Source organism: Eschrichtius robustus, chromosome 3, assembly GCF_028021215.1.
Source record: "Eschrichtius robustus isolate mEscRob2 chromosome 3, mEscRob2.pri, whole genome shotgun sequence".
Classification (NCBI taxonomy): domain Eukaryota; kingdom Metazoa; phylum Chordata; class Mammalia; order Artiodactyla; family Eschrichtiidae; genus Eschrichtius; species Eschrichtius robustus.
In genome coordinates this window covers 76,165,842-76,181,343 of record NC_090826.1, presented here as the reverse complement: position 1 = coordinate 76,181,343, position 15,502 = coordinate 76,165,842, and the positions used below count along the sequence as shown (strand labels likewise).

Genomic DNA, 15,502 nt, shown 5'->3' with positions numbered 1-15,502 from the left:
GCATTTCACACTGCTTAGGAAACACCACCAATTTAACCTCTCACAGGTATCTCAAACTCTATACACTTTGAATTCATTGCCTCCCATCCCAAATATTGTTTCTCTTACAATATTGAGAGGTAAATTGGTAGAGTGGATAAAACAAGGACTTTGAATCCTGCCTTCAACTTTTACTAGTAATGTGACCATAGAGAAATTTCTTATCTCTTTTAGCTTCAGTTTTCTCATCTGCAAAATGGGTACATAGTAAGTACTTAGTAAATACTAAGTATTGCTAACATCATGGTCATGACCTCTACTCCTAACTAGTGAAGCCAGAAATCTGGAACCCTCTTTTATTACTCCTGTCTTACCAGCCTCCGTATCCTTGAACAGGTCATATCAATACGTCTTAAATTTCTCTCAAATTCATACCACCATTCATTTCATCATTCATTTTCATCTTATCTGTCATTTTTCTAGCCCAAGCCAGTGTTAGTTATATCCATACCAACTGATGTACTTCCCCTGAAAAACTTCTACTAATTTTGCCTCTCAGCCACCTGCATACACTATTCTCTTCACTGGAATGCCTCCCCTCACCTCACCCAACTGGCAAATATCTATTTATGCTTCAAGACTCAACTCCAAGTTCATCCTCTCAGTGAAGTCTTCCTCAATCACTCTCCTATAACCCAGATGCTGCCAATGCCTCCACAGCAATTCACACCTCTGTGGAGCCTTGTCACATTGTATTGTGTTTATTCACATGTGTGTGTTGTCTCCCTCATCAGATTGTGAGCATTTCAAAGCAGACTCTATTCCGTCATCTCTGTATCCCCCAAGCCAGCACAGTATAGGCACCTGATAAATGAATGCATGGTCGTGATGGTTCAGTGACACTATTGGCAGGAAAAGGGAGAGAAGTTTTCTTTGCCATGAGCTTGCTACTTTGGCTTATTTCTCTTCTACTTCTCTCAGGTCTTCTTTCAAGTACAACTATCTTTCCCTTTCACTCCATCTGTTCTTGCTCAACAGAGGCAGATAGTCAATATAAATTACTCTGAGATCATACTTGAAGATCATACCCTAGTCAACTGCAGGTAGGCAAGATTACAAAATTATCTAGATGCTGAATGTATTAGTGGTATTCCTCATATTTTAGAGACAAGCCAAAAAAGGCAAATTGTCCAGGACTACTGATCCAGAGAATACAAGAGGATAAACTCTCCCTTAGGACAAGTACTATAATAAAATAACAGTTGCCACTCATAAACCAAAAACTTCATATTCAGTATCTCATTTTCCCTTTCAACAACACTGTGAAGTAGTTAGTGGTCCCCTGGTAAAAGTTTAAAAACTGGCTTTCTGGTAAAAAGAGAGAGAGGGAGAACCCTGGATTTGTTGCAATTTCTATGGGGTAAATATTCTCACTGTGGCTGATTTAAGCTGTCAACCTGACATCGCTGAGTGCAAAGTTGGGAAGAGATATGTAGGAGCAGACTCATAGAGATGATAGACCAGAAATAACCTCAGGAGCCTAGACCTGGGATCAGCAGACATTTTCTATAAAGGATCCGATAGTAAATATTTTAGGCTTGGTGGGACATATATTTTGTCTTTTGCAACTACTCAACTCTGCTGTTTTAGTACTGAAGCAGCCATAGTTAATATGTAAACAAATGAGCATTGCTCTCTCCCAATAAAATTTTACTTATGGATGCTAAAATTTGAATTTCATATAATTTTCATGTGTCCTGAAATTTTATTATTCTCTTGATTTTTTTCTAAACCCATTCTTAATTTGCAGGCTATGCAAAAGCAGGTAGTTACTGACTCTGGGCATAGATAATAGTAAGAATAGTAGAAAAATAATTAGGAAGTAATGAGTTTTGAGCATTTATTATGCTTATTTCAATATATTTTATTTAATTATAACTCTACATAGTTTATTTTTTAATAATGGCTATATTTACAACTGGCTTGCAAATTTCCTGAAAATTTAACAATTGACTCCTGTGAGCCAGTATGAACTGGCTCTGTCACAACAATGAAATAGGTATTGTTATCTCTGTTTTACAGATGAGAAAACTGAGCTTCAGAGAGGTTGTTTGCTCTTGATTACACAGACAGTAAATGAAGGAGCCAGGACTTAAAGCACATCTGCCTGATTCCAGAGACTAAACCTCTAATTACTGTCTAAGAATTCTGGAGCTTTGGAGAATGGGTTTCTGGAAGGCTGCCAGATTGCCAGATGAGTGAGATGTTTCTCTGTACACAATGACATAGAAAATACACACATAATGGATATGCACACTCACTGAAAACTCAGTCTATTGCCTGGGCCATGGTTGTTTACCAGTGAGGGGAAAGTGGTCAGAAAGGAGCCTTCCGCTACATGTCAGAGTTTTGGAAAGGGTTTTGGTTGGAAAAGGTTGCAATTAGTAGCAATAATGAGGGCTGGGAATTACCTGTGGATTTCATTTATCTGCATTATCTCAATTTCTGGGCCACATTCTAAATTTGTTTCTCTCATCCCCAAGAAGAGATGATGCCCATGACTATTCCAAACGTTTGGCCTCACCCTTCCCTTCCCTTACCCTCTGAAAAGAAAAAGAGTTAAAAACTGATAGAAAAAAATGATGAATGGTTTACAACTATTTTGGTTCAAATGTTACCTTTGCCATCTTGCTGGACACATCCAGCACTAAACAGACCACTTTGTCCCCAGCCTGTACAAGAGAGAACGTGGGAGGAGGCGGAAGCTCAGTCCCTTTCATGGGAAAACTGTTATTAAAGTCGTCAGAGTCTGTGATTACATCCCACGTACTTCTGAGGCTGCACATTTGGTTCTGCAGGTTTGGAGCCTCTTGGGTGTGGGTACTTGCATTACAGAATTCAACCACCTCGAAAAAGAATAAAATAAAAATACTCAGAAAATAATCAGAAAATAAAAGTACTCCTCTCATACTAGACATACTTCTCATTCTCAAACAACTAAAGGTAAGAGGAAAGGTGAGCTGAAACATGAGAAATCAGAAGTGCTACAGCTATGTCCTTCTTTACTTCAAAAATGCCATTGAATTTACAGATAAACCTTGGCACCCTTTGCTTGAAACTCTGGCACCCATGTGGTAACTGAGGTCAACCTCTATTAAAGTTTATTTGCGCTTAGGTAAGAGAGAGTAGACTGTGTGTAAATATCTTAGGCTTTAAAAAAATAAAACAAACTCTCACCTTCCTTAGCATGATAATGTGTTAAAGAAAACACGCCAGGAGATGTTATCTTGATCAGTCTACTCCTTGGAATCATATTTAATAACCACTGCACCTTTATCTATTGATTAACCTATAATAAACCTATATTGAGCTAGTTCAAATATTGACCTCTGTAAGACTAGGATAAGGAGAAAAACAACTTAAATCTACTTCCTCATCTTTCTCCCCATTTGGAGACATAGCCATAATTCATACAATAATACTAAACCTAGGCAACACCTCTTTTAAAGGCATGATTTGCATTGCAAAGTAATGTGTTATCTACTTCCCAGTGGCTATATTCCTACCAACAGTAGATGCTTCCTGCTAACAGAGCTATGGAAGCTTAGAGGTAAAAGAAATCTTACAGATTCTCTAGCCCCAACTCTAATTTCTTAGAAAAGGAAGCTGAAGCTTCAAAAAGTTAATAATTGCATAAGAACATGAGTTTCTTAGTAGGATGGGGTGACATGATAGAACCTGTTTTGTTGTTGTTTGTATGTTTGTTTTTAACTCTTTATATTTCATGACTATGTTTAGGAGATGGTAAAAGTTTGCTGACTGGATATTAATGAGTAGGTGTTTCAAATGACCACAAAGATTGTACCTAGCCACAAACAATGTGGATGAAATAACATGGAATTAGCTTGGCTTCAGATATTAAAGCTGTAAATTAAATTAAAACCATAATGAATTGGACAAGAAATATGAAAAAGCACCTTGAAGTTACAGAATGACTCTTAGCCTTGACTAAAACCAGACTGAAGAAAAAAAATTATCTAAAAAAAGAATGTGTCAATCCAAGGAACATTGGGTTAGTCATAGAAACAGAAAACTTCACAGAGACACTGCCCACAGTGTTCCCAGCTCAATGGAGAGGACGTGACCCACAGATGTGATGAAGTTGGAAAAATGTATCAGGTTATGAAGGCTGATGTGACTAAATCTCTGCATCTCCTAACTCCCTCCTTTCTGATTCCACACTCTCAAAATAGGCCTCTGGGTAGAATTTGGCTGTTCCGTGCTGCTTCTGTCAGAGAGAAAATGAACTGGCTAGAGAATGCGAGTGTCAGATCTCCATGACAATTATTTAAAATTTTAAATAATTTTAAAAATGTGTTCTGGATTCCTACACAAGTCTCTTGTCAGTTAGCGTGGAATACTGACAAGACTGAGTTTCTGAACCTGCAAAGCTAAGGGTTAGTTGACTTCCCTTGGTAACACCTGACTTTTCTTTTTAAGTTCTAGAATATGCAAAACAAGGGAAAGAGAATTAGGGAATTCCATTAAAATAAGAGTGGTTTGCTACCTTAAATGAAGCAATATAATCATACGTTACATCCCTGTCATTAACCCTGTACACTTTCCTGTGAAAGGATATAGGAGCACTACCATACAAGCAATTTATTTTGAAGACTCCAGGTTTCCCCTTGTTAAATCACCTTCCCTGGAGAGCAAATAATCGCTTTTGTAAAGGAAACAATTTTTACTGATCAGCTTTGACTGTCGAGGGGGGGCGCTGAGTTTTTTTTTTTAAATCTGTAAAGTAAAAACTAGATGAACTCTAATGTTCCCCAAGCTCTAAAACGTAGTGAATCTTTTTTCTTTTCTTTTTTTTTGACTGCATCGGGTCTTAGTTGTGGCCCGCGGGATCTTTCACTGCGGCGCACAGGCTTCTCTTTCTCTAGTTGTGGCATGCAGGTTTTCTCTCTCTAGTTGTGGTGTGCGAGCTCCAGAGCACATGGGCTCTGTAGTTTGCAGCACACGGGCTCTCTAGTTGAGGCACGTGGGCTCAGTAGTTGTGGCACGCAGCCTTCTCACTGCGGTGGCTTCTCTTGTTGCGGAGCACGGACTCTAGGAGCGTGGGCTTCAGTAGTTGTGGCGCACAGGCTTAGTTGCCCCTCGGCATGTGGGATCTTAGTTCCCCTACCAGGGATTGAACCCTCCTCTCCTGCATTGGAAGGTGGATTCTTTACCACTGGACCACCAGGGAAGTCCCAAATGTAGTGAATCTTAATTGTCTTTTTGTTTAAATACTTAAAACATATCAATCTATCTTGGGAAAAGATGGAATCTTGTAAGAGTTTGTTATTCTAAGGCCATACTTACAGAAGATAAACTTTGCATGAACATTATCGATGCAGTTGCATTTTGGGTGCTATTGTATATAAACATGCATCCTTCTTTGAAAATCTTGCTAATAACACAGTTTTCTTGGGGGCAAGGGCCTCCTTCACACAAGAAAATGCCTGTGATGTCAGATGGACACCTAAAATAGGAAGAGACATTGGGTCTGTTTTAGAAATACTTATGTTTCTTTCTTATTGACTCATAAAATAATTTGTTTCCAGGATCGTAGATTGCTAGATACATAGAAGACATTTTAAAAACTATTAAGAAAGGTCATTAATTTACAAATGCACTCCACTTGATTTTAAAGCATTTGATTTTGATGAGACGCTCTGTATTGCCAAGGGCTTTACCAGCTAAACAGGGTCAAAGCAAAAGTCACCGAGAAATCAACATGAACTTTTGGAGGCCCGAGGAAGGGCATGAGTGGTGGTATCCTGAATCAGGGCTCCTTTGAGTTCATTGCCATTGGACATCAGAGGAAGAAGAGAATGAACATCTAATGATAATATTTAAAAGGATTCCTTCCTACATAAGCAGTCTCAAATGCTGTCGATGGGATAAAAAACCATCTAAATTTCGGGAGAAGAATCAGTCAATATCTACCAAAATTACAGCTAAAATTACCCTATGACCTGGTAATTCTTGGAAGCTATTCAATAGATATACAGATCTGTCTGCATATAACGGAAGTAACTTATTTATAGCATTATGACTTGTAGTAATAACAAAATATGGTGAACAACTCATTTGTTCAACAATAAGGGACTGGTTGAAAAATTATGGTATATCCATACAATGGAACACTATGCAATTAAAAGAAAAAAGAGTGAGGAAAAATATATATTCATATTTATTTGAATTTTCCTGAAGAAACACAGAAAAAATAAATGAGAAACTAATAAAAATGGTGATCTAGAGGGGATGAAAGGGAACAGGGTGAAGAGAGTGGTAGGAGTATGCTATATAAGAGTATAACTTTTTGTATTGTTTTGGCATTTGACCACCTAAATATTTACCAATTTTTTTAAAAATCCAATAAAATTTTAAAACTGACAATTGTCAGTTAAGTTTTGCTGCCATTATAAACTCTATTTTAGAGTAAGAAAAAATAAACAGTGAATTTTAAACATGCAAAAAATCCACTAACCTTGTTACTTCAATTTGATTTTGCCCATTTATGTAGAAAGGTTTCTCATTGTTATATTCATCAAACACACCCCAACGGAGATGAGCCCATTCATGAACAAACACTCTGCCTGTGGAAGAGAGAGTTTTTGTTTTGAGTTCCTAAACTTTCAGCAACAGACCCTGCTAATCAGTGAATACGTAACATCACCTGACTATATATACTCATTCCGAAGGGTTGATGTGCAATTCTTCCTTCCACTTTCCTCTTCCCCATCCCGTTCCCATCTCCTTCTGCTTTACCCCCATCGTCGTAAAAGAGGCAGTGTGAAAATATGTTTAGTCCTGGAAGTGCAAACCAGTGATTTACCTGTTGCATATCTGTTTGAAATTAGTGAGGAGTCTCACATTCTCTCATTTCCCTAAGGAAGCTGCCTAAGGGTTTCTATTCAGTTTTATACATGCCTATAAGTTCAGGATTCTGGGAAAGGAAAAGAAGCATATGGACTGAATGTTCAATTCAATGGACTGGATGTGTATGTCCCCCCAAAATTCATATGTTGAAATCCTGACCCACAATGTGAAGGTGTTAGGAGGTGAGGCCTTGGGGAGTGATTATTAGATCATGAGGGTGGAGCCTTCATAAATGGCATGAGTGCCCTTATAAAAAGACCCCAGAGAGTTTCCTTCTTTCTGTCATGTGAGGACACAGTGAGAAGATGGCTGTCTATGAACCCGGAAGTGGGCCTTCACAGACACCAATTCGGCTGCTGCCTCGATTTTGGACTTCCAGTCCCCAGAACTGTGAGAAAGTTCTGTTGTGCATAAGCCTCCCAGTCTACGATATTTTGTTATAGTGATCCAAAGGGACTAAGACACCAAACCAGCAAATAAAGCTTTCCTATTCTTCAGTTTGTGTTATCCAGGCATGCCTGCCACTTTTTTTCCTGTAGATAATTCTCCTGTCTAGAGCAATGATTGAAACCCTGGGGCCAGGGAGGGAAGAAGGAGCAAAAAGGATCATAGAACCTTCTCACCAGCTTGGGTGGTCCTTTCTCTTTCATTTTATTCCTGATTCTCCATGTTTATCTTCAACTCTTAGCTCATGAAAATCCTCATTGTCAGCATCAAATCCTTTATAAGTTTATCTCTACCTCTCTAAATCTTGTATTTTCTTCAATGTTCAGCTAAAAACTGACTTCTCCCCAATAGAAATTTTCCAGATTAACTCCCCTCCCCAAGTACACTTTTCTTCCTGAATTCTTTTAAGATCTGGGAACCCAGGAAATGTTTGCTGAGTTGACTCAGGCTGTGGCATATTATGCAAGTTTTGGACCTTGGAACATAGGAAGGGAGGGGAACAGTCTAAGCTGAAAGTGCTAAGGAAAAGTTTCTGCCTACTTATGGAATTTAGAAGTGCTGGTGAAGTCATATATTTGTGCAGAGATTATCAGCACCTCAGAGTTACCAGGAAAAAAAGCCATTTCTATAAAGTTTTATAAAGTGTTTTATAAAGTGTGTTTTATAGAGTGTGTGGCTCCACTTCCTGCTAGTTATTCAGAGGATAATAAAATCTATTTAGATTTAAATGGGGGTAAAAGTGAAAACATCATTTGAAAGGCACTGCTATACGTTAAAATCAAAAACAAAAAATTAAGAATTGGATAGTTAGCCCTTGACCTACTCATTTTTTCTCACCACAGTTTCTTTCTCAGATCTCATCCACTAAATGCCAATGTCCAAACCTATGACGCTGGCTTCACTGTCAAACTCTAGTCATCCTTCTCCGGCCACAGGCTGGGTCTTTCCACCAGCATAGTCCACTTTCCTCACAGTCACTTGCTTAAATCCAGACTTGTGGATTTCCCCTTTAAACTGGTCCCTTCTATTTCTGCCAAAAACCTGGTGTGTTCCTTAATGCTGCCCACACACACACTCCTTGCCTTTCACTCTGAAGCAGTTCTGACCTCTGTTTCATACTTTTTCCCTTCTGGAATATCTCTCATTACTTCAAGTTGTTAGGATTAAATAAGATAACATTTGAAAAGCAAATAGCACAGCACTTGGCACATAGAAAATTCTCTTGTTCTTGTTACTCTCTTTCTTGTCCTTCCCATCTCACTGCCTTCAATCTTACTCAAGTCTCATGGCCTCATACCTGGACTTCTAGTTATTCTCCTGATATCCAGTTTCTCCCTCATTCATCTGAGGGAGTCAGATTATCCCCACAGCCAGATTCAGCTTCTGAAAACCCTGCTTGGATGGTTTCACTCCTATGTTTATAAACCTTAAGTTGTGACTTGCTCATTTGGGCATTTGAGGCTCTCCATCACCTACCCCGTGTGCATTTCAGCATTTTCTCCCGCTACTCACTGCCCACAGTCTTTCTGCACCATCAGTGGGGTCTACTGTTCCCATCTCTCAAATATGCCCTGGATTCTTCTGCTGCCACAGTTTTATTCATACTCTTCCCACTCTTTCTCTCCCTTCTCCCATTTATCAAAATTATATTCAACCTTAAGATCCTCTTCTTTGTGAGGCCTTTTCTGACCACCTTTAGCTCAAAATGCTCTCCCTCTTCACTGAATTCTTATAGCATGCCCTGTCTGGGCCACTAATCTGGTGCTTAACCCTTTCTGGCTCACTTCGTCCCTCATCTTTTCATGGGCACGTGGCCTATCTCCTCATCCCAATGGTAAGTCCTTGGCAAGTTTCAGGTTCTCTGAGTCCCTTTTAGCATTAAGCACAGAATGCTGTAAATAGTGCTGTCCATTGTCTATTTCTTGATTGGTCAAACTTACCTCGTGATCCATAGCCAGCTGTTAAGTCATCATTTAGTAGAAAGTCAGGTGTGAAATGAATGTATTTTCCCTCTTCTCCACACCCTCTGTATTGCAAGGTGTATGCATCTTCTCCATGTGCCCCATACCAGTCAGTCACTATGACATTTGCCTAAATTAAAAGAAATGCCTTGTAATACTCTACATCTCGACTGTAATGTCGGTGACATAAATATCTACATTTGTTAAAACACTTTGAAGTGTACGTTTAAGATATGTGTCCATTTTTCTGCATGGATTTTATCCCAATTTAAAAACAGATTAAAGAAATAAATGCCTTTAGATGGAGTTTAAAATGCATTCACAACTAAATATCAACAAAACTATCCGTCACTTTCAAAAGCGTATATATTTTAAAAGCTTATCAAATTTCCATGGAGCTTTATTACTTTCATTTGACCTTCCCATTTTCCAGATTAAAATTTTCTCAAAAGTCAACACTGTAAAATTCTGACATTATGAATCACGATAAAATGTAATTTAAAAGTTTGAAGAAATTTTAAGAGCATTTACACCTCCTTCAGAGCTGTACTGTAAAATGTTACAGCCTTTTGTGAACAACTTTCTGTGGGTTCTTTCATCAGTGCAAGACAATAGGATATGTTTCTTTTAAGCCTTGTCCTTTTATTCCCATAACCAATCAGATCAGCAAAACAATTATTCTATAGAAGTTATATTTCATACTGTACCCTGACCATTTCAATTACTATTTATAAAACACAATATTTTAAGTCAGAAGCTAAAGTAAATAGCTATTCAAATAACCATCTAGAGAACACAGTTTTATATACAACATTGTTCCTTTTATTTTGAGGAAGAAAGATAATATGTTGTCTCGAGACTTGCCCTTAGAAGTTAAGTGTGTTGTTAACTTTTTTTTTTAAAGTTGTTTATGGAACAATAGATCTAATATGATCTTATAAATATATATATAACGATCACTATATGTACAACGTGTGTACTGGTGTGTGTGTGTGGGTGGGTGGGTGAGTGTACACACCGCTGAGGAATAGTGGAAGGTAATATTTTCTTTTTATTGTCCATATTTCTACATTGTCTTTTTGCAACAAGCATGAATTATTTTTATAATAATTAGCATTTTTTTTTAGAAAGATAAGAATTCAAGCCAAGGGCTTTGCAAGGCAACACCTGTGAAAAGGGCTACAGACATCATGCCCTTGAATAGTCTTCACTTGGACAAAACCTCATTTCTATGTCTAGAAAGTTGTCCTGAAACAAAAAGGAAAGAGTACACTGCATGGGATAGAATACTCAGGCTGTTTGGGGTTATATACTACCTTACGGACCATAGTAATACAGCTCTTATGTACTTTTTTCCTACCCCTCCCCCCCTCCCCTGCGTCCCACCTACATTAGACTGTAGATTCACAAGGAGGGGAACTATCTTGCTTTTCCTTGTGTCCTCTGCCATGCCTAGCATGGTTCCTGTATGTAATGATCATTTGCTAAGTGTTTGCTTGATTGACATTATGAGGTTAAAAGAATTGGTATCTAGCAGATATATGAACAACCTTCAGTGACTCCCTTAATCTTTCTGTTCAGTCATTTTTTGCTTTAGTTATTTATTTCTCTCTTCTCCATTAGGATGAGGAGTAGCACCTGGTTTTGGTGTTGGTTATCTCCAAGACTTTTTGTCCCACTAAAGGCCAGATCGATTAATGACAACTATGTAAGGTAGCTAGAGACAGTATAGCTTAGAGCAAAGAGCATAGGTTTTGGAATCAAACAGGCATGAATTCAAATTGCTCATTAACTTACCAGCTGTTTGACTTGGGATAAAATCCTTACCATATTTGAGCCTCAGTTTCCTAATTTGCGATAACAGCAACTAATTTTAGGCATCTGAGAATTAAGCAATATATACAGAATGCCTAGCATTTAGTTGAAGTTTAATAAACAATAGCTCTGTTCCAATTTATCCCTTCGTCTATCGCTCCTATCTCCATGCCCAAGCATCACATGCTTTCACCTGGTCATAAATCAGATAGTTTTAAGGACCCCTTTAACTTCTTCAGGACACTGGGGTGCCTTCGAGATTGCTATATCATTCAATAACTTCAAAGGAGATCTAAGAATTAAAACAATCTTAGGAAAATTCATACCAAGTGACACAAATAAGGAAAAGGGGAAACTACCATAGTCCCAGCCCTTCTACTTGAGCTGTAATTACAGATCTTGAACCCACTCTATTGCTGAAGCCCTGAGCTATATTCTCAGTGCCTCTGCTCCTGCCCTTTCTGGTAGCTGCTAGGACTCTTGCTCACAGTCATTTCAAACAGTCATTTGCCAAATTTATTTAACATTTATTTATAGCATGCATACCAGTATGTGCCAGACATTATCATGGATGAGTAATTATAATCTACAGCTTATGAGAGTCCTTTGAAGGTTCTTTTTTTGGTTGGAAAAAAAAAGGTAGCCATGCCTCTCTTCCCTGCTTTCTGCCTTGCTTCTTATCAACATGCTCCTCAAACACAGTGTCCTGGACTGGGGCTAATGTGAAATTCTGCTAATCTGCACTCTTGCAGGACAAGAAAGTCATATTTTTGTATGCATGGGTGGCTTAGGTTTCTGTCTGTACATGTATGTTTACTGTCTCTGACAGGGTGGGAAATGAGGATAGTCATAACTGAAATTATTCCCTTTACAGCTCATACTCAGTAGAATAAAACTAGTTCTTGGTCCTTAACCAAAAATTTCAGAAAGGACTCTGTAAATTACGTAGTAAAGAGATCTTCTGAGAGGCCGCTTGGGCAATGGCATTTTGCTTATTTTTTACTCCATAATTTTCACTCATTTATTACATTTCCATACATTTTGCGCATAACAGTCTTTTCAATAATATTGTTTGTGTATTAATATTAATTTGTTTTTGTCTAAGTTCTCACTTTTAAAGTTTGAACACATTATATTTTTTTCTTGAGTTAAGCTCATTTAATGAAATCTTGAATTACCTTTTCATAAGATTCTCGTTTTACTTTGCTGTAATTATTAGCTTTCCATGTGGCAGGTATTAAAATCTTTATATTTCTGAAAAACACTCTTCTCTTGGTAGCATTGAATAGGTAATAAGAAGCTTCAGTTATCATTTCCTGTAACCAAGTAAAAGAAAAGCTTATTTTATCACTTGTAAATTCTTAATATTTTGGTTTTCTGGTTATACTTGAATAAGCAGTAATAAAAATAATGAAGATATTTTTAAGGAGCCCATTTCTTTTAGAGTATTAGATTTTTGGGAAAACCTAGGAGCAAAATAAATAAACTTCAAACGGTTATCTGGAAGAGATTTTAGGACACTAATTGTGCGTCTGGGTTTGCCTATATAATTTTCCAGATTTTGTGAAAGACTTTTAAGCTTTTACCGAACAAATCCTTTTCACGTCACACCTTTCCAAGGCCACACCTTATGACAATACTGATTTCACTAAAGCAATACCAAAGGGAGACAGACTCAAGTAATGGAGCTATGGGCCTGCCTTACCATATCAAGGTGAAAATAGTCAACTGCTTTACAGAACATTCAGGTGAAAAGAAAGAATGTTGCTCTTTGGCACTCCATTCAAACTCTCTTTCCGTCTGAGGATTCCCATCCTCACGATGGAATCCAACAACATAATTTTAATAGGCACAATCATGCTTATTCATCAGTCAAACATCTGGTCTCTGTTGCCACCATGGATTATTTTTTAAGTTGCTACCCCAAAAACAGCCATGTAGTTAAACACAAAAGCTAAAATTAGTAGTAACCAACAACAACAAATAAAAGAGGGCTACATCAACAGTCTGTGAGCTGAGACCACACAGAATTAGGTGAACGAACTGGCTTGGCTGTTAATTATAATTTTTGTTGCTATTTTTGAGAAACATCGCTTTCCTTACTGCTCAAATACAAACCAGGCAACTCCTTGAAGAAGGCTACAGGTCTGTTCGAATAGGATAATGGTTTTGACTTCATACTTGCCACTTACCTTAATGTTTGGGATGAGGTTCTGATCCTCGGATACCTGAGGATTGATTGCAACAAGTAATCCATTATACCCATTTTCTTGAAGCTGCACTCTGGCTCCCACGAATAGGAGCTCCGGACCTAGGACCACCAGGAGAGTCACAAACTTCAGGCTGCAAACAGGACCTGCACTGTCCCCGTGGGTCATGTTGCAGAAAACCCTCTGGTTTACTCACACTGGTCCTGCTGGGCACATTGTGCCAAGTTGTCAATGGCGGAGCAGGTAGTTTCTTCCTTGTGATGAAGGAGGTGCCTTCTTTGCAAAATCTGGGGTGGATCTATCGGAGACCTGTCTCTACAAGTCTTTTTTCTCTGGGTGATGCCACACTTGCCTGTTCTGTGGCTGAGCTTCCTCCTGAATCATGGTTGGGCAAGAAATCTTCCATCCCTTACTCATTTTATGTCTTCTCAAATGGAAATAAGACAAAAGGAGCTTAAAAGAGGGAAGCCTGGCTGGCTGGGCTGAAAATCAGAGAATCTGGGTTTTTCCATCCACTTTCAGTAGAAGCACAGAAATCTAGAAATCCTTGACAACCTCTTCCATCATTCAGAGCAATTCCTTCCCTACTGCACTCAAGTCATTTTTTGATGTAAGATTCCTTTGTCTGCTTATTTTGAAGATTTGGAAATCCATCCTGCAGCCCTGTCCCTGGGGCCTTGCATCAGGTAGTCTGGGAGAGCTCTCAGCTGATGGCTGGTGGGGGGAAGGTATCAGATATCCCCCCAGGGAGGGCCAAGTGCCAGGAACTTGGATGCCTGTGCAGGCCACAGAGGCCTTTCCCTCTGTCCTTGCTGCCTTTTCTCTCTTGATCAAGGAAAAGGATGAATTTCTCTTTCAGCACCTCTCTCCTGAGAGCAAGGCTATGCCTCCGTCAATCTTCCACTTCCGGGCTTCCCTGGTGGTGCAGGGCCTGCCAGTGCAGGGGACACGTGTTCGATCCCTGGTCTGGGAAGATCCCACATGCCGCGGAGCAGCTAAGTCCGTGCGCCACAACTACTGAGCCTGTGCTCTAGAGCCCATGAGCCACAACTACTGAGCCTGCGTGCCTAGAGTCCGTGCTCCGCAACAGGAGAAACCACTGCAGTGAGAAGCCTGTGCACCGCAACGAAGAGTAGCCCCCACTCGCCACAACTAGAGAAAGCCCGCGTGCAGCAATGAAGACCCAACACAGCCAAAGATTAAAAAAAAAAAAAAGAAAAAAAACTTCCATTTCTCCAGTAACATCACAGGATCTGGAATATAGTAGGCCTCACAAATATTTTATGAGTGACTAATAATATTACCCAATAATTATGTAATGCTTTAGAGCTTACAAATGAACCCACCTAAATGTCAATTCCCAGATACAGGTATAATTTTTTTATTTCTATTTTTCAATGAAGACACTGAGTCTCAGAAAGATTATGAAAATTAGCCAGTGGGGGAAGGTGCTAACTTTTATTGTGTGCTGGGTTTTATCCTTCCTATCCTATGGGTGACAAAACTAAGACTCAGAAAATCTAAGTAACTTGTTCAAGGCTGTGTGTGTATTGTCACAGGGCTAGAATGAAACCAGCTGATTCCAAATTCCATTGATTTTCAATGTATCGTGTCTCTCATGTTCTCAAGAAACCAGAAGTGAAGCGTTAAGAGCTGAAATGTTCAGGGATATTGAAGGGAATTTTTCTCTTACTGTCCTTCTGTTTGGAACCTTTTCTCCCACTGCTTCTCACCTGTTTTCCTTCAAACTCCTGTTCTGTCCTGGAAGCCTGAGCTGAGCTCCCTACCTAGCTCAAATCCCTTCTTTCATGCTTTCAGTTCATCAGATACCTCTCCTTTGAAGCGTGATCATGCCTACAATGTCACATTCATGTTGTGTAATTGGTTGTCTCCTTCACGCTGAAGGGCTTATGCGAGAAGGACCCTGTCTGTTTTTATCACTACCTCCTCAGCACCTAGATCAGTGAACACTCAATAAATATTTGTTGAATGAATGAATGAACAGAATCAGAGAAGTAAGCTAAAGGAGATTATGAGGAAACCCTGGATTATAGTGTGAAAATGATCTCCCCAACTTTGAAAGTATCAGTTCTGGAAGGTATCTCTTCTGCTCTGGAGCAGTTTTCCTCTTGATCCCTCTTGAAGGAAGTTGCTTGGGTT

The 15,502-nt window shown here is 39.0% G+C and overlaps 1 protein-coding gene across 2 annotated transcripts in view; it reads right to left on the bottom strand.

The window, feature by feature from the left end:
* The window catches only part of CLCA2 (chloride channel accessory 2), a 36,899-nt gene extending 23,141 nt beyond the window's left edge, over nucleotides 1-13,758 (bottom strand). The window contains exons 1-6 of one of the 2 annotated variants that reach the window (XM_068540228.1): nucleotides 13,325-13,758; nucleotides 12,311-12,448; nucleotides 9,297-9,447; nucleotides 6,518-6,626; nucleotides 5,347-5,506; nucleotides 2,658-2,885 (exon numbers count right to left, since the gene is read on the bottom strand). In XM_068540228.1, coding sequence (XP_068396329.1) covers nucleotides 2,658-2,885; nucleotides 5,347-5,506; nucleotides 6,518-6,626; nucleotides 9,297-9,447; nucleotides 12,311-12,448; nucleotides 13,325-13,510 — 972 coding nt within the window. In that variant the 5' untranslated portion in view covers nucleotides 13,511-13,758. The remainder of the gene's footprint in view (nucleotides 1-2,657; nucleotides 2,886-5,346; nucleotides 5,507-6,517; nucleotides 6,627-9,296; nucleotides 9,448-12,310; nucleotides 12,449-13,324) is intronic. The other variant, XM_068540229.1, reaches the window with a different exon arrangement.
* Nucleotides 13,759-15,502: the final 1,744 nt, after the last annotated feature.